This window comes from Oncorhynchus masou, chromosome 32 (genome assembly GCF_036934945.1).
Source record: "Oncorhynchus masou masou isolate Uvic2021 chromosome 32, UVic_Omas_1.1, whole genome shotgun sequence".
Lineage (NCBI taxonomy): Eukaryota > Metazoa > Chordata > Actinopteri > Salmoniformes > Salmonidae > Oncorhynchus > Oncorhynchus masou.
The window spans coordinates 61975062-61999375 of NC_088243.1; the positions used below are offsets into that span (position 1 = coordinate 61975062).

At 43.7% G+C, this 24314-nt stretch overlaps 2 protein-coding genes across 2 annotated transcripts; one reads left to right on the forward strand and one right to left on the reverse strand.

Annotated features, from left to right (window-relative positions):
• Positions 1 to 11173: 11173 nt before the first annotated feature.
• Positions 11174 to 15259, reverse strand: LOC135526392 (small integral membrane protein 19-like). The gene is made up of 3 exons (XM_064954736.1): positions 15017 to 15259; positions 14038 to 14162; positions 11174 to 11955 (listed from the first exon to the last, which is right to left on the reverse strand). The coding sequence occupies exons 1-3, from the start codon at positions 15145 to 15147 to the stop codon at positions 11891 to 11893; spliced, it is 321 nt and encodes a 106-aa protein (XP_064810808.1). The 5' UTR covers positions 15148 to 15259; the 3' UTR covers positions 11174 to 11890.
• A 76-nt stretch (positions 15260 to 15335) lies between these two features.
• Positions 15336 to 17389, forward strand: si:ch211-175m2.5 (uncharacterized protein LOC568697 homolog). The gene is made up of 5 exons (XM_064954735.1): positions 15336 to 15498; positions 15624 to 15809; positions 15934 to 16033; positions 16357 to 16487; positions 16718 to 17389. The coding sequence occupies exons 1-5, from the start codon at positions 15454 to 15456 to the stop codon at positions 17000 to 17002; spliced, it is 747 nt and encodes a 248-aa protein (XP_064810807.1). The 5' UTR covers positions 15336 to 15453; the 3' UTR covers positions 17003 to 17389.
• The last annotated feature ends 6925 nt before the right edge of the window (positions 17390 to 24314 follow it).

Sequence of the window (24314 nt, forward strand, 5' to 3'; positions counted from 1 at the left end):
CTACCATCACTCCTACTACCATCACTACTACTACCATCACTACTACTACTACCATCACCACTACTACTGCCATCACTACTACTACCATCACTACTACTACCATCACTACTACTAACATCACTACTACTACCATCACTCCTACTAACATCCCTACTACTACCATCACTACTACTACCATTTACATTTACATTTAAGTCATTTAGCAGACGCTCTTATCCAGAGCGACTTACAAATTGGTGAATTCACCTTCTGACATCAGTGGAACAGCCACTTTACAATAGTGCATCTAAATCAATTAAGGGGGGGGTTGAGAAGGATTGCTTTATCCTATCCTAGGTATTCCTTGAAGAGGTGGGGTTTCAGGTGTCTCCGGAAGGTGGTGATTGACTCCGCTGTCCTGGCGTCGTGAGGGAGTTTGTTCCACCATTGGGGGGCCAGAGCAGCGAACAGTTTTGACTGGGCTGAGCGGGAACTGTACTTCCTCAGTGGTAGGGAGGCGAGCAGGCCAGAGGTGGATGAACGCAGTGCCCTTGTTTGGGTGTAGGGCCTGATCAGAGCCTGGAGGTACTGCGGTGCCGTTCCCCTCACAGCTCCGTAGGCAAGCATCATGGTCTTGTAGCGGATGCGAGCTTCAACTGGAAGCCAGTGGAGAGAGCGGAGGAGCGGGGTGACGTGAGAGAACTTGGGAAGGTTGAACACCAGACGGGCTGCGGCGTTCTGGATGAGTTGTAGGGGTTGAATGGCACAGGCAGGGAGCCCAGCCAACAGCGAGTTGCAGTAATCCAGACGGGAGATGACAAGTGCCTGGATTAGGACCTGCGCCGCTTCCTGTGTGAGGCAGGGGCGTACTCTGCGGATGTTGTAGAGCATGAACCTACAGGAACGGGCCACCGCCTTGATGTTAGTTGAGAACAACAGGGTGTTGTCCAGGATCACGCCAAGGTTCTTAGTGCTCTGGGAGGAGGAAACAATGGAGTTGTCAACCGTGATGGCGGTCACTACTACTAACATCCCTACTACTACCATCACCACTACTACTGCCATCACTACTACTACCATCACTACTAGTACCATCACTACTAGTACCATCACTACTACTACCATCACTACTACTACCATCACTACTAGTACAATTATTACTGCTGTCACTACCACTACTGCTACTACTACCATGTCACAACCATTAATACTTCACAACTAGCAAGCACACCACATTTTCTTCAGAAAAGTTAATTTTCAAGTTGTTTCTGTTTTGTTGATGAAACAAAGAAGAAACAGAGTAGAGGAGAGACCAGTAGCTTGGTATGACGCTTGGTATGTGCGATAATGTCACAGGGGGGAAAACGGTGTTTGTTGTTTACAGTAACCTCTTTGTTGTTGTAATTATCCCAAACGGACCTCGCTGTTCCACCAAAGATCCAAGCTTTAAAGTGTGCGTACACATGCCTCTCTGTGAGTGTGTGTGTGCGTGCATGTGTGTGTGTGAGTGTGCGTGTGTTTGTGGAGTATGTCATTAGAGTGTCTTGTATGAATGGTGGAATGGCAGCGCCATATGTTCCTGCCCCCCACAGTCTTGTTCAGACTGGGCCACCTGCGGTGTGGAACACAGATATATGAAATAGGATTATTATTAGACACATCACATTCTGTTTTCAACTCAAATCTGGGCATTATCCCCCACGCTGACAGGACTGCTCATTACACACAAATCCATACTGTTACAGACTGACAAGGGAACCAACCAGGGGCGCATTCAAAATGGCTGAACATTCTGGAAAGAGATGGAGATGTAAATAAGAGGAACATAATAGCCAGCCGTGGTGGATTTGCATACAGTGACTCTCCCACATCACCTCTTCATGGGTCAAACACCCACTCACACAAACAACCAGGCTGTGGTGTTGTGCTCCAGTGAGGACACACACGGCGGGCAGAGATCGTTTTGCGCGGCGTTGACTGGCGCATCAGGTCTTCACGGGTCAGGCTTCCAGAATGTTCTAGTGTGCAGCTGAGCTCAAAGATCAACCACACCAGCATTCGTTTCCCCCAACAACCGAGAGCCGCTGAACTGCACCGACCTAATGGACCTCTGACCGCCACTACACACACCCACCCACACAGAACATTATGCAAACAGAAACACACTAACACAAACACGCCACATACACAAACAGAAGCACTCACACTCTGAAACACACAGTTTCTCTCTCCTTAGCTTCGTTACTCCTCCACCGTTCTTGGGACCTGTACGGACGTCAAACTTCAATTTCAAACTAGAGTGATCTCCCTGCTCTTCCATTCTGTCATTTTGCATTGATGAGTAACTGCTCCCAGGCGCTCTCTCTCTCTCTCTCTCTCTCTCTCTCTCTCTCTGTCTCTCTCTCTCTCTCTCTCTCTCTCTCTCTCTCTCTCTCTCTCTCTCTCTCTCTCGTGTGTTTGCGTGTGTCTGTCTGTGTGTATCCGGGCACGTTCATGTGTGTGTGTCAGTGCTTGCGTTAAGAGTTAATTGCTCTTGGCTTTCTCTGCCATGCAAATTGAATTCAGCGACATCTCTCTATTGGCCCTGCACTCACCACCCTGTTAACCCCTGACTTCAGGTTAGTACGGTGACCCGAAGCCTTAATCCTTTCTGACCTTCGGTTAATGAGGAATCCAACACACACACACACACACACACACACATACGTCAGAGAAGTTTGACTCATTGAGCCGCAGGTTAAGCAGCAGTCTGTTGGAAATAAATGGAGAAATACAATGCAACACAGTATGATTTGGTTGTTGTATTGTTTACAGCGGAGGCCAATCATCTATTCCCTGATGACACAATCAAACACTACATATCACTACACATCACTACAGACTACACATGACATCACTACACAGTACACACATGTGCTTTTGATCAGCTGATAGGTATTCCCTTGGTGTTAATCAGACCGCAATTACAAAAATTATAATGCATGGCTTTACTGTAAATTCACAACATGTTATCCAATGGACACACACACACACACACACACACACACACACACACACACACACACACACACACACACACACACACACACACTCACCCTCTCAGTGTGTGTTGAATCAGTTGCAGCTCCAGTGTTTTTGAAAGGCCTGCTGCTCTTCTTCTGTGGTTCTGTTCTGTTGTAATGTAACTAATTGAGCAGCGAGGCACCCTGAGCTCACACACCATACTCTGAAGAGTCACAGGGACCTCTAGAGGCCAAGCAGGCAGAGAGTTCCTCCCCTCCATTCACTGCAAAACAATGGAACCTGACTGGAATGGCATTAATGACAAAGGACCAGTGACGACAACAAAACAACAACAACAAAACACTGTGCTCTCAGTTTGGTTCGATGTCCAAATCTGTACACTGTGTGTGATCCTCCTCTCCAGTCATCATTAAGATCTGAGAGAAGACAAGAGTGATGGTATCAAACCAGGGAATTGGGTTTGGTGGTTTGGGGTGGGGGGGATACTATTTTAATAGAATGTGTGGTGCAATAGCGGGTTGTGGAGTGTTGTGTGACAGGAGGTTAGGAGTGTTATCTTCACTGATCCAGGGATCTAGGAGGCGATATGGAGCTGTGGGATATTAAACGTCTATCTCTTATCGAGAGAGGCACACACAGCCCTGTGTTAACCTGACATTATGCTATAGCCCCCTACATTACCGGTATAGCTAACAGTGTCCGGCTTTATTTAATCAAAATTAGATAACCTCTTCTCATGGAGTGTTTCTAGCATTCTTTTGAATTACACCCCCAATCGGAAAGGAGGGAATTGTTTATTTTCTATGTTCGTCTCACGTCATTTCTCTCAGCTCAGAGTTTCACTGTTAATTGGTGATTGAACCTGCCACATATGGACAGACAAGGGCTTGGATTCAATCAGATCACCTGTTAACCGGCAATAGCCGACACCCGCATAGCTGATGTTTAGGTGGTGTCAGAGATGGAATTGTGTTGGAGTTGTCAAATCGGTGAGCAGCTGTTCTTGATCATTGTCATGAAGCCACACCCGTCCCACATGTTAGAAGTTCAGAACGAGAAAGTGTAGGCTATATAGAAATAATGACGATCATTTTGAAAATCATTCAATGAAATACATTTGGATTTCTATCAGTGTAGATCACACCTCACATTCCAGTGTCTGAACATGTAAACAAGGCTGCATGGGATTTCTCTTAATGTGACTCCGTGCAGCCAATGGCAATGTCCGCTTTAGGTATAATGTCGTGAGCCGTTTGTGGATCTGACAGTCCTAGCGCAGTTCCACCTCTGACACAAAACAACAGCTATGCGGATGTCAGCTATAGCAGATCTGATTTAATTGGGCCCTAGTCCTTCAGCCAGATATCCATTGCTGAACAATGCCTCGCTCTCACCTCAATTAAATTCAGTTCAATTCAACTTTATTAATCTACTCACGGGCAACCGATAGAGCAGGCATACACTGTTTCCCCACAAAATGACTGTTGTTTAATGCAGGTGAGGCAGACTCCCATAGAGTTAATGCCAACACAACGGAGTCCATAAAAGCCTGGAAGTGGTGTCTCCGTTTGGGCTGTGGAAGCCAATTGCCGTCAGCGCCATCTAGTCAACCTGTTACAGTGGACTCCACTTTGAAACAATTAAGCCTGTGATGTCTTAGTTCCTCTTGGCTCTGATAAGCCTGTGAGAACAGGGGACACTTTGGCTCGGTAAAGCATACGTGGAGTTGGTCCATGTTGGCTCTGCAGAGCCTAAAAGCAGGGCTCCACGTTGCCCCTGATCATCATGGTGGCAGCGAACCATCCTTGGAGAGAGGAGAGGTAGTTACAGCCTCATAATGGCCCCCTTTTGTCTCATATTACCTCCTCCACTCTGGGCATTGTCCCCCTTTATCACATGTAATTGAATCACGACAGAGCCAGAGAGCCTCTCCAAAAAAACATAGAGCAGAGAGCCTCTCCAAAAAAACATAGAGCAGAGAGCCACACTAGGAGGAAAGACAGCAGGGGATGTGTCTTTATATATAACAATCATTAACACTAGTGATTAATAAAAAGGGCCAAGCCGAAATGGCACACTACTCCCTTTATAGTGCGCAACTTTTGACCAGGGCCCATAGGGTAGTAGTGTACTATATAGGGCATACTAATGTTCCATTTCAGATGCAGCCTCAGTGAAGAGGAAGTGGATTGATTTGGAGGTGATGATTCTGTCCTCTCAGGTTGTAATGAGACAGTTCAAATTGTATGCCTCCGCCTCAACAGGACGATTACAGAGATTAAACAGGACCCGAGGGATTACACAACTGGGGCGGATGATTGGGACGTGTATCACGTCATTGCAGAAAAGGTCACAAGGAAACAGGCTCAACTGGTCTACCGGGAGGACACGATCTATCGCTCTGGGCGGATTTATCTTGTCTGATCTGTCACGTTTAATCCTCTATCAGGTCTAGTGAAGTGACTAAGGGACCGAGGAGAAACTGTTAAACACAAACTAGTGAGCAGCAGTGAATGGATGAATAAAGTAGATCACAATGGCCCTCAATTCCCCTCCGGGTCCTGAAACATGACGGCAAAGATGTAGTGATTAGAGGTCGACCGATTTCTTTTTTTTCTACACCATTATTTAATATTTATTTAACTAGGCAAGTCAGTTAAGAACACATTCTTGTTTTCAATGACGGCCTAGGAACGGTGGGTTAACTGCCTCGTTCAGGGGCCGAATGACAGATTTTTAACTTGTCAGCTCGGGGGATTCAATCTTGCAACCTTAGTTAACTAGTCCAACGCTCTAACCACCTGTTACATTGCACTCCACGAGGAGACTGCCTGTTACGCGAATGCAGTAAGAAGCCAAGGTAAGTTGCTAGCTAGCATTAAACTTATCTTATAAAAAACAATCAATCATAATCACTGGTTGATGATATTACTAGTTTATCTTGCCTGTCCTGCGTTGCATATAATTGATGCGGTGCGTATCGTTGCTCCAATAACCATAAACATCCATGCCTTTCTTAAATTGTACGTAATCATGACATAACATTGAAGGTTGTGCAATGTAACAGGAATATTTAGACTTATGGATGCCACCCGTTAGATAAAATACGGAACGGTTCCGTATTTCACTGAAAACGTGTTGTTTTTGAGATGATAGTTTCAGGATTCGACCATATTAATGACCTAAGGCTCATATTTCTGTGTGTTATCATGTTATAACTAAGTCTATGATGTGATAGAGCAGTCTGATTGAGCGATGGTAGGCAGCAGCAGGCTCATAAGCATTCATTCAAACAGCACTTTCGTGGTTCGAGCCCAGGTAGGGGTGAGGAGAGGAACGGAAGCTATACTGTTACACTGGCAATACTAAAGTGCCTATAAGAACATCCCATAGTCAAAGGTTAATGAAATACAAATGGTATAGAGAGAAATAGTCCTATAATTCCTATAATAACTACAACCTAAAACTTCTTACCTGGGAATATTGAAGACTCATGTTAAAAGGAACCACCAGCTTTCATATGTTCTCATGTTCTGAGCAAGGAACTTAAACGTTAGCTTTCGTACATGGCACATATTGCACTTTTACTTTCTTCTCCAACACTTTGTTTTTGCATTATTTAAACCAAATTGAACATGTTTCATTATTATTTGAGGCTAAATTGATTTTATTGATGTATTATATTAAGTTAAAATAAGTGTTCATTCAGTATTGTTGTAATTGTCATTATTACAAAAAATAAACAAAAATCGTCCCTATTAATCCATATCGGCTTTTTTTGGTCCTCCAATAATCGGTATCGGAGTTGAATAATCATAATCGGTCGACCTCTAGTAGTGATGCGCGGATCCTCTGTTTGTTCACCCGCACCTGCTAATATCCCATCCACAACCACCTGACTATATGTGATAAAGTGAACATCTGAGGATCGCACCTGACCCTAACTTGTAGCATTGATGAACCCAGAATAATTTCATAAATCGATGAATGCTTCAATCTAGTTGGCATCGGTAAAGTTATCTTTCATCTCTGCTTCTCTCCTGCAGCAGACGTTTAGGAACCGGGGAGAAAATGCAATAATTGTTTCATTTTTTTAAAGCAACATTTCCAAATCAGTTTAACCAAATTAAAAGCAGTGAAAATATGCATTCACATAAAATATGGCTGCATATTTTATGTGGTTGAAATACTATCAGATTTCATGATGCTGATAAAGATATCACCTTTACAGACAGTTCCTAACCACGTATTCATTCTCTTAAGATGCTGAAAGAAAGAAACACTATTTCTCCACTCCTGTTCCAGAGTAAAAATTTACATTTAGTTTATCCTTTTACTGCAAGAAATACTTAAATTCTGCAGGAGTTAATATTATATTAGACTATGTGGGAGGTTACAGACCTACAGTCAGTGTCCAGATTTCAGTTATTATTTAACTCATCTGAACAGTAGGCTACTGTTCCTTTGATGTGCCATATTGGAAGTCCCTGTCTTGTGACTGTGGAATTTGTACAGCGCCTCACAATAATCACACATAACACTGCTATCGTCCTCTTTTACCACTTCACTAAATCTCCCCCAAACATTACTGCTCTGAACCTCCTTTCTCTTTATTTTCAACTCTCCATTTTGCAGCTTTTATTGAATTCAACTCCAACATTGTCCTTTTTGCCTCTGTGGATCGACCTTAACTTTTTATGCCCAAGTTCCCAAAAGCATTTGCCGTTTTGCCGTGTGTTTGGCGTACAGTAAGATTACACACTAATGGCAGATAAAAAATAATGAAAGAATAATGAATGCACAAGAATGACACATTCCCAGATTTGTTTGTGTATTGTTTAATCTTCATTCAACCCACCCGCCAACCACCGCCCTTCCTCCACACAATAATTCATGACCGTAAACCCGCCCACCCAGCAGATATAACCGCGGGGACTGCAGGTTATGAGTCAGGCCACGCATCACAAGCGGGCGCAACCTTGAACACGCTCCTATAAACACATTTCATAGGATAACACCCTACTCAGCTATGGAAGAAAGACGAACACTCTCAGCAGTGTAACTCACTATTCAATAAAGCTAATTGATAGACCACCCATAGAGCATAATAACCATAACATGTACCACCCGTCATATGGTGCACACCGGCCATAAAACACCTAGCTCCTTCCTGTCGCAGCCCGCGGCTGACGAGGCAGTGTGATTGGCTTGTCTGCTTTTATCTGGCTAATGAAGAGAGGAGCGGAGAAGACGAACAAGGTCCAGTTAATCTGGGAGACATTTTAAGGGGCTGAAGTTAAGGCACTATTGCATTATAAATCACCTTAATAAAGGAGAGAAAGGAGATGATGGTCCCTCGTGTTGAAGAGTGGGGCATCGTTTCACCACGGCCGGTGTGTGTGTGTATTAGTTTCTGCATATTACTCATATTATTGCATATAAATGGCTGTAAGTAGTAGATCATCAGTAGTAGATTATTCAGTACTGCTATATTACTACTATATTACAAGTCCTGGGAAACTAGAAACATAATGTTTTAATGCAGGTCCCTGGGAGACAGATTGTCTTGAAAGTCCCTTTCAGTTTGAAAGGGACGAATAGAGAAAGACATTTTCTCTGAACTGGCTCTTGGACGTAGAGCGGGGTAGAGAGATTGCCCTGGGCTCTGGCCCACTTCCTGCTTTCAGAACAAAGCCAGAACAAACACAGCTCATTGAGAGCGAGAGCGAGAGAGAATGTTGCATACTAATACAGCCAAAACAGTTATTTGGTCATCTGCATTTGTTCCTGACTTTTTAATATAAAAACTCAAGTATGAAGGTCTTTACTTTTGTCTTATTTTTCATGGCGGCTGTTGTGGAGTTGAAATAATAATGTGAGCTTGTGTATAATATATTGATGTCCTGCAATACCATGATAGCCTGAAGCAGATGTTTTATCACCATAAAGAGTGTTGGACAATAAACTATTCTTCTATTCTCCTTTTTCTTCCTCCTCTTCTCTCTCCCTCCCCCTCTTTCTGTGTAAATAAGATGAAAATGAGATGTTTCTCAGGTGAGATTAAAATAGGACAAACCCTGGCGTCCCGTCCTCTTGGTTTGTAACATCTCCACATACACTTAGGAACACCTGCTCTTTCCATGACACAGACTGACCAGGTGAATCCATGTGAAAAAGCTATTACCCCTTATTGATGTCACTTGTTAAATCCACTTCAATCAGTGTAGATGAAGTGGAGGAGACGGGTTAAAGAAGGATTTTTAAGCCTTGAGACATTGATTGTGTGTGTGTGCTGTTCAGAGGGTGAACGGGCAACTCAACGTTAGAAAGCTATTCCTAACGTTTGGTAAACTCTGTGTATATGAAATGTTATTAATAAAAGGACATGGATTAGAGGAGAGGAAGAAGCAGGAGAAAGAACGAGAGAGACTGAGAAAAACAGAAATATCCAAGTCTAACTGTTCTCCCACTTACTGTGTAAGGCAGAGAGAGGGAGAAACATTTGAGATGTACTAGAATCCCTCTCTGTGCTCTTTGGCTAACAGAAAATGACATCTCATTAGCCTCTCCAGGTGATGTATAAGCACAGTGGCTCCTCGCTTTCTCACTGTGAGATGACATTCATTTATCAGCTGGGTTTCCTCTATTCTCTCCTCCTCTGCCTTCTCCCTCTCTTTCCCTTCTTCTCACCCCAACTCTTTCTATCCCTTAATTCCTCTCTCACCCCCTCTCCCTCTGTTTCAGACTGGTGTTTATTAATAGATTTCTGCATGGTTGGAGACGGTTCATTACTGGGAGATTGAGCCGCTGTGTTATCCCAAACCCAGTGATAAACTCTTTTTAATTACACCTTATGAAACAATATTAAAAACTACCGAGCTGTGCCTAATTTTTTCCACCCCCTAGCTAGCCACAAACAACGGCCAACGCATGCGCTCGCATATGCACACAGTCATTTTAGGTGACATGCTACCATCCCAAGTGTATTGACAAAAAGTTCTATAACTCTATCATACTCTGCCGAATTTCAGGGATACAAACCCTATCCATTTCTCTTCTCATAGAAAACAGGTAGTGAATTTCTTAAGAAGGTGAACAACAGTGTGGATGAAACACTTTGATCCTGGTATTGACCCAAAGCCACCCCTCATTCTCTGGATGAAGTGAAGATTGGTTCATTTAGACCTCTCCCACTAACGACCTCATTAGTCAATTTGGTGACTAAGCAATTAACTCCAGATATTGATTAATGTTTGACGTGAATAATGTTTCTCAATGGGATAGTACTGGTTAAATATTAAACCTATGGTAATGAGCAACTGATTGATTACATCAGCAGATTAATTAGCAAAGCACATGTACACGGCTCATTATCTGGTTAACAGGCTGGTTCACGTGACAATCTTGTTTTGGACTGGGCTAATAAGATAGGCTCGGAGGCATTTTGGGTGGTACCTTACGACTCGGCATAACACAGCAGATGACTCATGGGCATGGCTTATCTCTCTGTTGATAATGGTGAATCGGTGACATGGATTTAATAACTGCAATACTTTTATTTATTTTTTACCATGCTCCTATATTTGCTCAACTCACATATTCTCATTTCAATGGTTTTTAATCTCCATAACCATTTCCCTTCAGTCTGCTGGTTTTTAATTACAGTGGGCCTACACTGCAGTAGACTCTTCTCAGAGGTACAAAAAGGGATATGCACACGACAAAACTGAATAAGCAAAGATTCAATACACCACGCAGAGCCCTATTTAGAATGTATAAGGATCTGGCCCTGCACTCCGGCCGCTGATGTATTGATGCGTTTAATCAGTGTGCCATTTCTCCTCCGCAAGGAGTAATCATTTTTCCATTACACTACCTCCGAAGGATGTCCACTTGCATTTGTTTGGCCTCTTGGTGTTGTGTTTCTGGGCCACAGCTTTCCTCTGACTAATGTTTTGTTTATTTCTTTGATGGATTAGAGGCCTAGCTTTTCTGTTAGGCCCCTGATGCTAAATGTCACCTTCCTCAATCACTGCCTCCCAAACACCCACCCCATCGTGCTACATTCCATAAAACACACACACTAGTGCGGAGTTTCTGCTCTGAGAATTGTGACAATGGAGGGAAACGAAATGAATTATTATTACAAAAGAAACGAGACGGGACAGAGGGAGGTGAAATCAAGCAAAGCATAAATATTTTTCCTTGTTTTTTTATTTAATTATTTTTAATCAGAGTAATAATATAAATGCATTTCCTTTTCAGAAACAGCAACTGGAGTGGGGAAAAGTCAACTTTGACCCTCTCAACATGAAAGAGAGCGACTCTTTGTTTGTATCACAACGCTCCTTGCTGCAAAGGATCAGCAAAACTTTCCCAGGTCTGTTGTAATGCCATAATAAGGATTATATAGGAGGATCAAAAACTTGGCAACAGAACAATTCTTGACAACCAAACATTTACATAGATATGCTTGATTAAAAGGTTTGTTGTACCATCATCTTATGGTACAAATACATGTTATTTAGAGTTTAAGACAATAACTTGAATAGGTGCTGTAGAGAATTCACGAAATACACTGGATGCGGTCCTCCTAAACCCACTATGTGGCGACATATCCACACCAAAGCAATGTTTATATAAAGGCAAAATGAATGCAAAAAAAATAACAGAAATGAAAAGGGAACATCCAGTTTCGTTTGACTTGACGACAGTCTTAATCACAGAAACCTTCCTTGACCCTCGACTTCTTCCTCCGTAATACGCATGCCCTCTTCAGGAGTGTAGTAATGTTCAGACTTACCAAAGCCAAAGAGGCTTAAGGGTGGAGAGACAGGGTGGAGCAGGCAGGTATGATGCAGCGCCATGCTACCTTAGTGGCGTGGTCTCATTCCATAGAGAGCTGAACACTCTCACTCTGGCCTTGGTGCTGCTGCTGGTCAAATTTCCTAGCTGTTAAAAAGGAATAAAGGAGACCGAATTATACCAATTTAAACAGTGGGATAGATTTAGATATATGCAGAACAGTTGGGCAAGCTAGAGTTTGACACAGAGCTATTTGTTAAACCAGAAATATATTTGACTCGAGTGATGAACAGATTTGAGGTCAGTTCTTTGTCATATTAACAATATACATTTGACCACAGACTCTACCATATCCAACGGTGGGCATTATTTCTCCTACATCTATTTTACATATGCATTTCAATTACTTCTGAGCATTTTGTATTTTACTGGGCTGAACTACACTCTAATGTATTTTGTAACAAGATACTTTCAAGAGCTGTAATTTGTATTTCAAAATATGAAATACTTTTCTATATCATTTATATAGCAGTTCGCCATTTTGTGGCCCTCTTTCACCCTGCATGGTTATCAGAAGTCTGATGGCACTATGGTGTGATAAGAGTGTCTGCTAAATTTTTTAATTTAATTTTACCTTTATTTAACCAGGCAAGTCAGTTAAGAACAAATTCTTATTTTCAATGACGGCCTAGGAACAGTGGGTTAACTGCCTGTTCAGGGGCAGAACGACAGATTTGTACCTTGTCAGCTCGGGGATTCGAACTTGCAACCTTTCGATTACTAGTCCGACGCTCTAACCACTAGCCTACCCTGCCGAACTAAATATAAATCTGTATGTGATAAAAATATAAATCTGTATGTGTCTATAGAAGGTCCCACAGTTGACAATGCATGTCAGAGCAAAAACCAAGCCACGAGGTCGAAGGAATTGTCCGTAGAGCTCAGAGACAGGATTGTATTAAGGCACAGATCTGGGGAAGGGTACCAACACATTTCTGCAGCATTGAAGCTCCCGAAGAACACAATAGCCTCCATTATTGTTAAATGGGAGAAGTTTGGAACCCCCAATACTCTTCCTAAAGCTTTCCACCTGGCCAAAATGAGCAATCGAGGGAGAAGGGCCTTGGGAGGTGACCAAGAACCTGATGGTCACTTTGACAGAACTCCAGAGTTCCTCTATGGAGATGGGAGAACCTTCCAGAAAGACAACCATCACTGCAGCACACCACCAATCAGACATTTATGGTAAAGGCACCTAAAGACTCTCAGACCATGAGAAACAAGATTCATACAGCCAAGACAATGCAAAAAATGGCTTCGGGACAAGCCTCTGAATGTCCTTGAGTGGCCCAGCCAGAGCCCAGAAACGAACCTGATCAAACATCTCTGGAGAGACCTGAAAATAGCTGTGCAGCGATGCTCCCCATTCAACCTGACAGAGCTTGAGAGAAACTGCAGAGAAAGAAAATGGGAGAAACTTCCCAAATACAGGTGTGCCAAGCTTGTAGCGCCATACATAAGAAGACTGGAGGCTATAATCCCTGCCAAGGTGTTTCAACAAAGTACTGAGTAAAGTGTCTGAATACTTATGTAAATGTGATATTTTAGTTTATTTGTTAAACATTTGCTAAAATTTATTTTTAAAAACAATGTTTGTTGTGTCATTACAGGGTATTGTGTCTAGATTGATGAGGGGAAAAAACACGATTTAATCAATTTTAGAATAAGGCTGTAACGTAACAAAATATGGAAAAAGTCAAGGGGAATACTTCCCAAATGCATTGTATTACGAAAATGAACATACCAAAATGAACTGGCCTTGTTTAGAGGTCATGTCTAGATGGGATACATTTGAGTGTCCTCAAAATTACCCAAATGTATGTTTCAAAATCAGAGATTGACAATATTTCTGTTTCATGTATTTGAAATATGCATTTCAATTACTTCTGAGCATTCAACTAAGGTAGATAAACAACAACATATCACAGTCAAAGCAAGTAAAAGGTTTATGTTCATGCTGGCTACTTGCAAATGTATTTCTGTATTTTAAAAATCTAAATATTTTAATGAAATTAATTTCAAAGTATATTGTTGTTTATTTTGAAACATTGCTCTTTATGGTATTTTGTCATTATATTTAGTCATTTTTGCCCCTTCCTGATCATATCATAGGTGAGCACAAGGCCTAACATTGACGCATCAGAACAGAACTGAGACTGACAAACTCACCAAGGGAGTACATCTCCAGCTGCTGGCGCAGTCTCACTTTCTGCAGACTGTCGTAGAAGTTGGGTTCGGTTGTAGCTCCAGCGGTAGGCGGCAGAGCAAATATCCTCATGATCTTCCTCTTATTTCTGATGGGGAGAATAGAGAACCACAGTATGAGTCATAATACTGATAAAACCTAGCAGTCAAACAAGGAAATGGTTCCAATCGTTTTTCCACCATTCATTTTTCCCTGTAGGAGATTATAGAAGCACTTAAAATAGGGTCTGTGTTTTGTGTAGGCTTAGCCTGGCGTGATGTTTTGATAACTGTGCAAATCTCTCTATATATTTGTATGTATTTACCCCCCAAAAAATGAAACGCTAAGTAGCTGCTAATGTGGCTATCATAAAGAACTACAAATGCCATGATGATCTGGACGAGCTTGCCGAATCGAGGAAAAGGCAAGAATCTTTGGATTAATGATCTAATGTTAGCTAAATGTAGTAATTAATAAATTGGCTACAGTTCTTTAAATTGACAATTCTGTGAACTGTCTTCTGAAAGTTTTAAATTGACACAATACCTGTTAGCAAAGGATTTGCAAGGATTTGTAGTCTGCATGATGTTAATTAGCATTTTCGAATTTGAGAGTAGTTAGAGCAGGATATATTGACAAAAGGCTTCTTATCAGAGAGATTTACATGGTTTATCAAAATGTCACGTGGGTATAAGCCTACACAAAACACAGCCCTTATTTAAAGTGTTTCAAAATTTCTCTATGGGGAAAAATGAATGGTAGAAAAAAGATTGGAACCATTTGCCTGTTTGACCGCTAGGTTTTGTGGGTATTATGACACCTCCAATGTTGAAGCTTTTTAAAAACAACGCTTGTAAATATATGTTACTAGTAAGGCACACATTTAGTTGTTGATGATGATGCAAATATTTATCAACAGTCGGGCATTTTTTGGGAACTACCGAATGCAAAGGAACCTCTTACTTTCTAGCGTACATCAGCAGACCGAAGCTAACCAGGATGACGAGCAAATAGACATTGGTGGCCTCGTTCCACGCCTCGTGCACGGAGTAGTCCAAAGATTCCTCGCTCTCCATCACCCCATGACCGCCCATTGCGATCAAACAATTGTGAGGCAGCTATTTTTCTAGTTTCATCAATGTCTAAAAATACGATTCCATTCAACAAGCATTAGCTAACTGCGACTCCTACGATGTAAACAGAAATGTGACGTCGTTTCCGGAGTCGTTCACAAGCCCGCTGGCGAGGTGTGGGACTGCTTTGGGTGGATGAGTCAAAGAGGCGTGCTTAATGGGAGTGAAATAAATACTAGACGATGATTGGTTTTTCAACCTCACAAAAGACCTCCCCCGATTACCTTTTTCAAAAGAGGAAGTAAGTTCATTTTGCTGTTACTTGACATGGCGCCTGGAAGTGTTTGGAGATTAATTCGTCACTGTAACCTTGTAAGTAGTCGACTTGCTCGTTGTTACTTTTTTACTTTTGCATCGAGCCAATGCATAAACCACATGCTTTGTCTTTCTGGCTAAAATAACCTGTTTGCAATGGACTTTATTTTGTGTACATGCAGGCTTCCCTTCGGTATGTGGGGTGCGCGTTATTGCAGCAGAAAGCACCTGTGGCCGTGGGGGCCGCGGCGACCAGTAGACAGTTCTCTAGCGATGCTCCCCCGCAGACCATCAGCCGATACCCGATTCCAAACAAGAAAGACCTGCCATTCGACATGTTAGAACTAATGGAGGAGGTTGAGACCAAGGTAGGATGCAGATTATTTTCGCGTCTCTGTAACCTCTAATGTTCCTGCTATGAAACGACACTACTGTGGAGAGCTGGATAACTATATGCATGGTGTAATATCAGTGTGTTTTGCTCTTTGACAGGGAGGCTTCCTTCCCAATGTCTTCAAGGTCCTGGCACATCGTCCAGCAGAGTTCCGTGCTTTCTTTTCCTATTACAATGAACTGATGAACAAGGAGACAGGTGTGTGTGTGTGTGTGTGTGTGTGTGTGTGTGTGTGTGTGTGACTTCAGAAAGTATTCACACCTTTTCACAATGAGAACTGACATGTCAATAAGTATTCAACCCCTTTGTTGTGCCAAGCATAAATGAATTCAGCAGTAAAGATTTGCTTAACAAGTCACAAGTTGCATGGACTCACTTTGTGTAATAGGTGTTTTAACACAATTTGTTTTATTCATCTCTGTACCCCACATGTACAACTATCTGTAAGGTCGAGCAGTGAATTTCAAACGCAGTGTGTGTGTCTGTGTTGATCTGCAATGTTTGTTGCTCTGTCATGTCAGGGGGACTAACGAAGGCTGACAGGGAGCTGATTGTGGTTGCCACCAGTATCCACAACCAGTGTCTCTACTGCGTCGTGTCCCACAGTGCACTGCACCGCATCTACTCTAAGAAACCCACACTGGCTGACCAGGTACATTCTTATCTAGTTTATTTCTCTCCAGATCTGTTTACTGGTGTGCACTGAAACTGATTATGCCTCTATCCTCTTACGCATTGGAGGTGTGAGTTGTTTGTCAAGCAGTTGATATCCTCTGACTGATCAACCACTAAGTATAAAAGGTGCAAAACTCACCCACTGTCACCTCCTTTCTAAATGTGTTTAATATTTTAACTCTTTCTCCCCCTGGCCCTCAACCCCAGGTGATTGTAAACTATGAAAGAGCAGAGCTGTCCCCTCGGGAGCGGGTCATGCTGGACTTTGCTCTGGCTGTGTGTCGCAGCGACACCATCACCGACCAGCACTTTCTGTCCCTGGAGGAAGTGGGCTTTGACAGGGAGGACACCTGGGACATCGCTGCCATCGCTGCTTTCTTCGCCATGTCCAACCGGCTGGCCCACCTGACCGACATGAGACCCAACGCAGAGTTCTACAACATGGGCCGTATGCCCCGGGACAAGACCGAGGGGGAGGGCGAGGGCAAGTAGTGAGGTGACAAGGGATACAGAAACCATCACAGACTTTAAGTTTCTTCCTATTGATTTTTATGGGTGACCTAACCAGACTAAAGAGGCCAGGGGACCTATCTAAGCGTGTGATCTCAAATGTGACCGTTTAGTGCTGGTCTGCCACACAATATCTACAGTAGAACCTGTTCATGTTACTTTGTGGAGGTCTCTGGGCTCAATTGTTAACTGAGGATTTTTGAAATGTTAAATTGAGTTTGGAGTGCAAGTATATGAAAATCAGGGTATATATCTCTGTAATATTCACTCTAGGAAAGGTGTTTGGGATGTCTGATAGTCAGGCAGTAACACTTGGTAACATAATGGAACACTCAATGCTATGCAATGACAATAAAGTGTGTATATATATTCTGTCTCTCTCCCTCTGTCAATTTGGTTAAAATAGAACAAGCCCTGCTGTCCTGTCCTCTTGGTTCATAACCAAGAGGTCCCTTTCCCCCTCATAACTTAGCCTACTGTTCTGACTTGGTAGTACACATGTACTCTATAGCCTGTTTTAGAGAAATGTAATCAAATATTGTAAGAGCTTTCACTGTCTACTTTTATGTCCCCATTATTTATCCTACGGTACTGATTTGGTGTACAGGGAGAATACTAAGAACGGACCATGTTCTGAATTATTTTGCGGTACATTTCAAAAGTGCTGAACAAATATTTATATTGAGTTTGTCCGTCCTAGCTTGCTCATTAATGTCTTAATCTAAATTACGGATTGCCTCTTATCAGCTCGTCGTCCCCTTATGCCATAGTTTGTACATTTCAATTGACAGTAGAAACCACATTTGTTTAAGCAAGTCAGCAATATCAGCTATGTTTTTTTTAAAGGCAGTAAATGAGGCTGAATGGACTGTTTCACTGTCAGACAAGGCTCCACTGATAGGCGGGGGTAAGGTGTTGGGACTAACAGTTTGTGGACACCGTTTGTCACCGTTATAGTGCAATTAATGTAGTATTTAGTGTTGTGTTGTGTAGTGGCTTTGCTGGTATGCATCTAAAAAAAGTGGGGGAGTTTGCCCCACCAAGATTTACATGCTAAAATCGCCACCGTGAACAACAATTAGTCTTTTTCATGCTAAGGCATAATGTCAATAGTTCCAAATGATAAATTATACAGCAAATAAAGGCCGTTATTGTCACCATAAAAGGTAAAGAGAGGTGTTTTCCAGGCAGAGTTTTAGTGCTGTTCACGTGCGCAGTTTTACGACAGGTCTGATTTATAACAGAAACGTGTATGTATGGCGTGCGCCAAGATTATAAATCTCAATATTCTTTAACTTTTCAGAAATGGCACACGCATACGTTAAGGTGTAACATTTACGCAACAGTTAGAAATGAGGCCCCAGCTCTCTATCTATTGCCTTTCTGATGGGAAGGGGGTAGCTGCATCCCATTATGGTAACCTGAGTATGGGCGAGTGGGTGTGTCGAAAGAAAAGTAGCAGGCGTGTGGAAAGGAGTGGGTGTGTCAAGGAGTGGGTGTGTCGACAGCACTCTGCTATAGGTTAACCCGTTTTGATTGAGCGCTGCTATATAGAAAGAGACGGGTGAAGTCAAATTAGCCCGGTTCATTAGAAATGGTAGTTCGTTAATATTTTGTGGAAGCCAGGCTCAGCAAGGGAAGATTCTGCAAATGGAAAAGCTTAATGGGAAGAAGATTAAATGTCCCTGGTGTTTATACTAGATTGAGCGGAGTCATCACTGGGGTCCCAATATCTACGTCCATAGACGATATTAAAGAAAATGTGAAGGGAGGAAGAGTGATTGAGGCCAAAAGGTTGATCAGTCGGAAAGAGGGTCAAAGAAGTGAAAGCTTATCAGTGCTACTGAAGTTTGAGAAGGTTTTGCCTGGAAAAGTCCTGATAGGATTCCTTAGTTTCAATGTCAGAGAATGTGTCCCATCCCCATTGTGGTGTTTGAAATGCCATTGAATGGGACATGTAGCTAAATGTTCAGTGTAAAGGAAAGAAAAAACATGCCAGTGTGGAGGGGAACATGATTACAGAGAATGTGGGTGCAACGTGAAGGTTAAGTGTTGTAATTTTGTGGGGGAACATAGTGCAGCGTTTGGTGGAAGCCAGGTGCAGAGAGAGGCTAGAGAGGCTCAGAGATATAGAATCAGTCAAGATGGATCATATACAGAGGCTGTAAGTCAGATTGGTGGAACTACAGTGCAGAATGATGGAGCTTCTATGGCTGCTCCTGTACTAAGTGGACCTAATGTCAGGGCTGGTGCTTCTGCTGGTCCTGGCATGGTTTCGAGATCTATTCGGAAATGTTGCGAACATGAATGTGCTGTGTCAAAGGACACTTTGATAGTGAATGCAGTTAACCTTACAAATGAAAGCTATAAAGTTATCAACATGACTCGGGTTGTGGAAAGCAGAAATATCAGGTTGAAGGTTATTGTGGATACGGTAAAATAGTTATCATTTACATTTAAGTCATTTAGCAGACGCTCTTATCCAGAGCGACTTACAAATTGGTGAATTCACCTTCTGACATCCAGTGGAACAGCCACTTTACAATAGTGCATCTAAATCATTAAGGGAGGGGGTGGTGAGAAGGATTACTTATCCTATCCTAGGTATTCCTTGAAGAGGTGGGGTTTCAGGTGTCTCCGGAAGGTGGTGATTGACTCCGCTGTCCTGGCGTCGTGAGGGAGTTTGTTCGACCATTGGGGGGCCAGAGCAGCGAACAGTTTTGACTGGGCTGAGCGGGAACTGTACTTCCTCAATGGTAGGGAGGCGAGCAGGCCAGAGGTGGATGAACGCAGTGCCCTTGCTTGGGTGTAGGGCCTGATCAGAGCCTGGAGGTACTGCGGTGCCGTTCCCCTCACAGCTCCGTAGGCAAGCACCATGGTCTTGTAGCGGATGCGAGCTTCAACTGGAAGCCAGTGGAGAGAGCGGAGGAGCGGGGTGACGTGAGAGAACTTGGGAAGGTTGAACACCAGACGGGCTGCGGCGTTCTGGATGAGTTGTAGGGGTTTAATGGCACAGGCAGGGAGCCCAGCCAACAGCGAGTTGCAGTAATCCAGACGGGAGATGACAAGTGCCTGGATTAGGACCTGCGCCGCTTCTTGTGTGAGGCAGGGTCGTACTCTGCGGATGTTGTAGAGCATGAACCTACAGGAACGGGCCACCGCCATGATGTTGGTTGAGAACGACAGGGTGTTGTCCAGGATCACGCCAAGGTTCTTAGCGCTCTGGGAGGAGGACACAATGGAGTTGTCAACCGTGATGGCGAGATCATGGAACGGGCAGTCCTTCCCCGGGAGGAAGAGCAGCTCCGTCTTGCCGAGGTTCAGCTTGAGGTGGTGATCCGTCATCCACACTGATATGTCTGCCAGACATGCAGAGATGCGATTCGCCACCTGGTCATCAGAAGGGGGAAAGGAGAAGATTAATTGTGTGTCGTCTGCATAGCAATGATAGGAGAGACCATGTGAGGTTATGACAGAGCCAAGTGACTTGGTGTATAGCGAGAATAGGAGAGGGCCTAGAACAGAGCCCTGGGGGACACCAGTGGTGAGAGCGCGTGGCGAGGAGACAGATTCTCGCCACGCCACCTGGTAGGAGCGACCTGTCAGGTAGGACGCAATCCAAGCGTGGGCCGCGCCGGAGATGCCCAACTCGGAGAGGGTGGAGAGGAGGATCTGATGGTTCACAGTATCGAAGGCAGCCGATAGGTCTAGAAGGATGAGAGCAGAGGAGAGAGAGTTAGCTTTAGCAGTGCGGAGCGCCTCCGTGATACAGAGAAGAGCAGTCTCAGTTGAATGACTAGTCTTGAAACCTGACTGATTTGGATCAAGAAGGTCATTCTGAGAGAGATAGCGGGAGAGCTGGCCAAGGACGGCACGTTCAAGAGTTTTGGAGAGAAAAGAAAGAAGGGATACTGGTCTGTAGTTGTTGACATCGGAGGGATCGAGTGTATGTTTTTTCATAAGGGGTGCAACTCTTGCTCTCTTGAAGACGGAAGGGACGTAGCCAGCGGTCAGGGATGAGTTGATGAGCGAGGTGAGGTAAGGGAGAAGGTCTCCGGAAATGGTCTGGAGAAGAGAGGAGGGGATAGGGTCAAGCGGGCAGGTTGTTGGGTGGCCGGCCGTCACAAGAAGCGAGATTTCATCTGGAGAGAGAGGGGAGAAAGAGGTCAGAGCACAGGGTAGGGCAGTGTGAGCAGAACCAGCGGTGTCGTTTGACTTAGCAAACGAGGATCGGATGTCGTCGACCTTCTTTTCAAAATGGTTGACGAAGTCATCTGCAGAGAGGGAGGAGGGGGGGAGGGGAGGGGGATTCAGGAGGGAGGAGAAGGTGGCAAAGAGCTTCCTAGGGTTAGAGGCAGATGCTTGGAATTTAGAGTGGTAGAAAGTGGCTTTAGCAGCAGAGACAGAGGAGGAAAATGTAGAGAGGAGGGAGTGAAAGGATGCCAGGTCCGCAGGGAGGTGAGTTTTCCTCCATTTCCGCTCGGCTGCCCGGAGCTCTGTTCTGTGAGCTCGCAATGAGTCATCGAGCCACGGAGCGGGAGGGGAGGACCGAGCCGGCCTGTAGGATAGGGGACATAGAGAGTCAAAGGATGCAGAAAGGGAAGAGAGGAGGGTTGAGGAGGCAGTATCAGGAGAAAGGTTGGAGAAGGTATGAGCAGAGGGAAGAGATGATAGGATGGAAGAGGAGAGAGTAGCGGGGGAGAGAGAGCGAAGGTTGGGACGGCGCGATACCATCCGAGTAGGGGCAGTGTGGGAAGTGTTGGATGAGAGCGAGAGGGAAAAGGATACAAGGTAGTGGTCGGAGACTTGGAGGGGAGTTGCAATGAGGTTAGTGGAAGAGCAGCATCTAGTAAAGATGAGGTCGAGGGTATTGCCTGCCTTGTGAGTAGGGGGGGAAGGTGAGAGGGTGAGGTCAAAAGAGGAGAGGAGTGGAAAGAAGGAGGCAGAGAGGAATGAGTCAAAGGTAGACGTGGGGAGGTTAAAGTCGCCCAGGACTGTGAGAGGTGAGCCGTCCTCAGGAAAGGAGCTTATCAAGGCATCAAGCTCATTGATGAACTCTCCGAGGGAACCTGGAGGGCGATAAATGATAAGGATGTTAAGCTTGAAAGGGCTGGTAACTGTGACAGCATGGAATTCAAAGGAGGCGATAGATAGATGGGTAAGGGGAGAGAGAGAGAATGACCACTTGGGAGAGATGAGGATCCCGGTGCCACCACCCCGCTGACCAGAAGCTCTCGGGGTGTGCGAGAACACGTGGGCGGACGAAGAGAGAGCAGTAGGAGTAGCAGTGTTATCTGTGGTGATCCATGTTTTTTGTGGGAAACAGATGTTAATGTTGAAATGGTTGTAGACATGCTGAATAATCCTAAGGGTGGATTGTTCCAGTATGATGCAGATACAGTACTGGGGCTTGAGATGTTATTTCAATATTTTTTGGGGGGTGTATGGATTTATTATTAGTAGTGGTTTATTATTTGATTGTAAAAAAAAGAATACTTTGTAAAATTGTGTTTTCTTAGTAGTACAGAATTAGACAGACCATGAATGATTACACACTCCAGCACAGTAGGTGGCGGCATGCACCTTAAATGTTTGTTTGCGGACCGCCCTGAAATCATAGAAGAGTTTGTACTTCTGCTTTTTAACCAGATGATTCTGAGTGTCATTGCACTGTTAGTTTTACACAAATAATTGTACATTTTCAGTTGTAAAACTGACGATGGATTATTTTTGATTACAAGTATTTATGATGCGTTGTATGCTTGTGCTTACTGTGACTATCTCTCTGACATTGGCTGCAATGTACTGTTGCTACTTCCCGTGCCGTTGCTGGACAGTAGTGCTTGTCACGCGGGAGAGAAATGCACTGTGTCCCGGTGTTGCCGTTCATACCCTCCCTATTATGTATCAAGATGACATCTAAATGGTTATCAATATCAGTAATTTATTGTATAGGCTGCCATCCTACTTTAAATGTTTGTTTTTTTACACGTTAGCTACCGCCGGCGACACGATCTCGGAAACAAGTCGGCTGGCAGGCCGATACAACACCAGCGGACTGGTTACTGGCTTATCGACTCGTGCAACCCAATCAGCCACGCTAAACGTAGATGAGTGTCAGCAAATCTGCCCAATTAGCTGTTTCACTTTCATATTCAATTCAATTCAAGGGCTTTATTGGCATGGGAAACATGTGTTAACATTGCCAAAGCAAGTGAGGTAGATAATATATACAGTGAGTATATAAAGTGAAATAAACAATAAAAATTAACAGTAAACATTACACATAGAGAAGTTTCAAATCAATAAAGACATTACAAATGTCATATTATATATATACAGTGTTTTAACAATGTACAAATGGATAAAGGACACAAGATAAAATAAACAAGCATAAATATGGGTTGTATTTACAATGGTGTTTGTTCTTCACTGGTTGCCCTTTTCTCATGGCAACAGGTCACAAATCTTGCTGCTGTGATGGCACACTGGAATTTCACCAGTAGTTATGGGAGTTTTTCAAAATTGGATTTGTTTTCGAATTCTTTGTGGATCTGTGTAATCTGAGGGAAATATGTCTCTCTTATATGGTCATACATTGGGCAGGAGGTTAGGAAGTGCAGCTCAGTTTCCACCTCATTTTGTGGGCAGTGCACATACGGCGGCCGTATACCCACTTCTTTTCGACACACCCACTCGCCCATTATCCGTTTGCCATACCGGTTTCCGATACACAGTAGTATGTAATAAAACCACTAGAGGGAGGTCTACCTCTATAGTTGATCAACAGGACACAAAAAACACTGCATTGAAAAGAGACTTCCAGTTCTGCTTCTCTTTTAGTTGAGTGGATGTAAGATTGTCTATTAGCCATGAATAATTTCATTTTTTTAATGACAGAATATGTTATATTGACCTATCTAATTCACCTGTTAGAAGATCTGAACTATTTCACTAACGAAAGTGTAACAATTGTTGGGGTCCAACTGCTGCATTGTCCCAGGGAAATGAGAACCAGAGGTGTTGTTTGGTGAAGTCTGGCTGCATGGTCCGGTCTGATCAGGTCTATAGAAGAAGCCAGTCCCTTCCCATCAGGCCTGTCAGCCAGTGAGGCATGGCGTGGGAGCAGAGGAAACGGGACTGCACCGTAAAGCTCGCTGTTTGTGTTTAATCTCATCACACGTTCGTTAGGTAATATTCCTCCAGCCCAATGACATCAGACAGTACACGTGTGTCTGTACTAGCCCACCTCACAGTCATGAGGACACAGCCCAGCCAAGGGTGTTTACACACC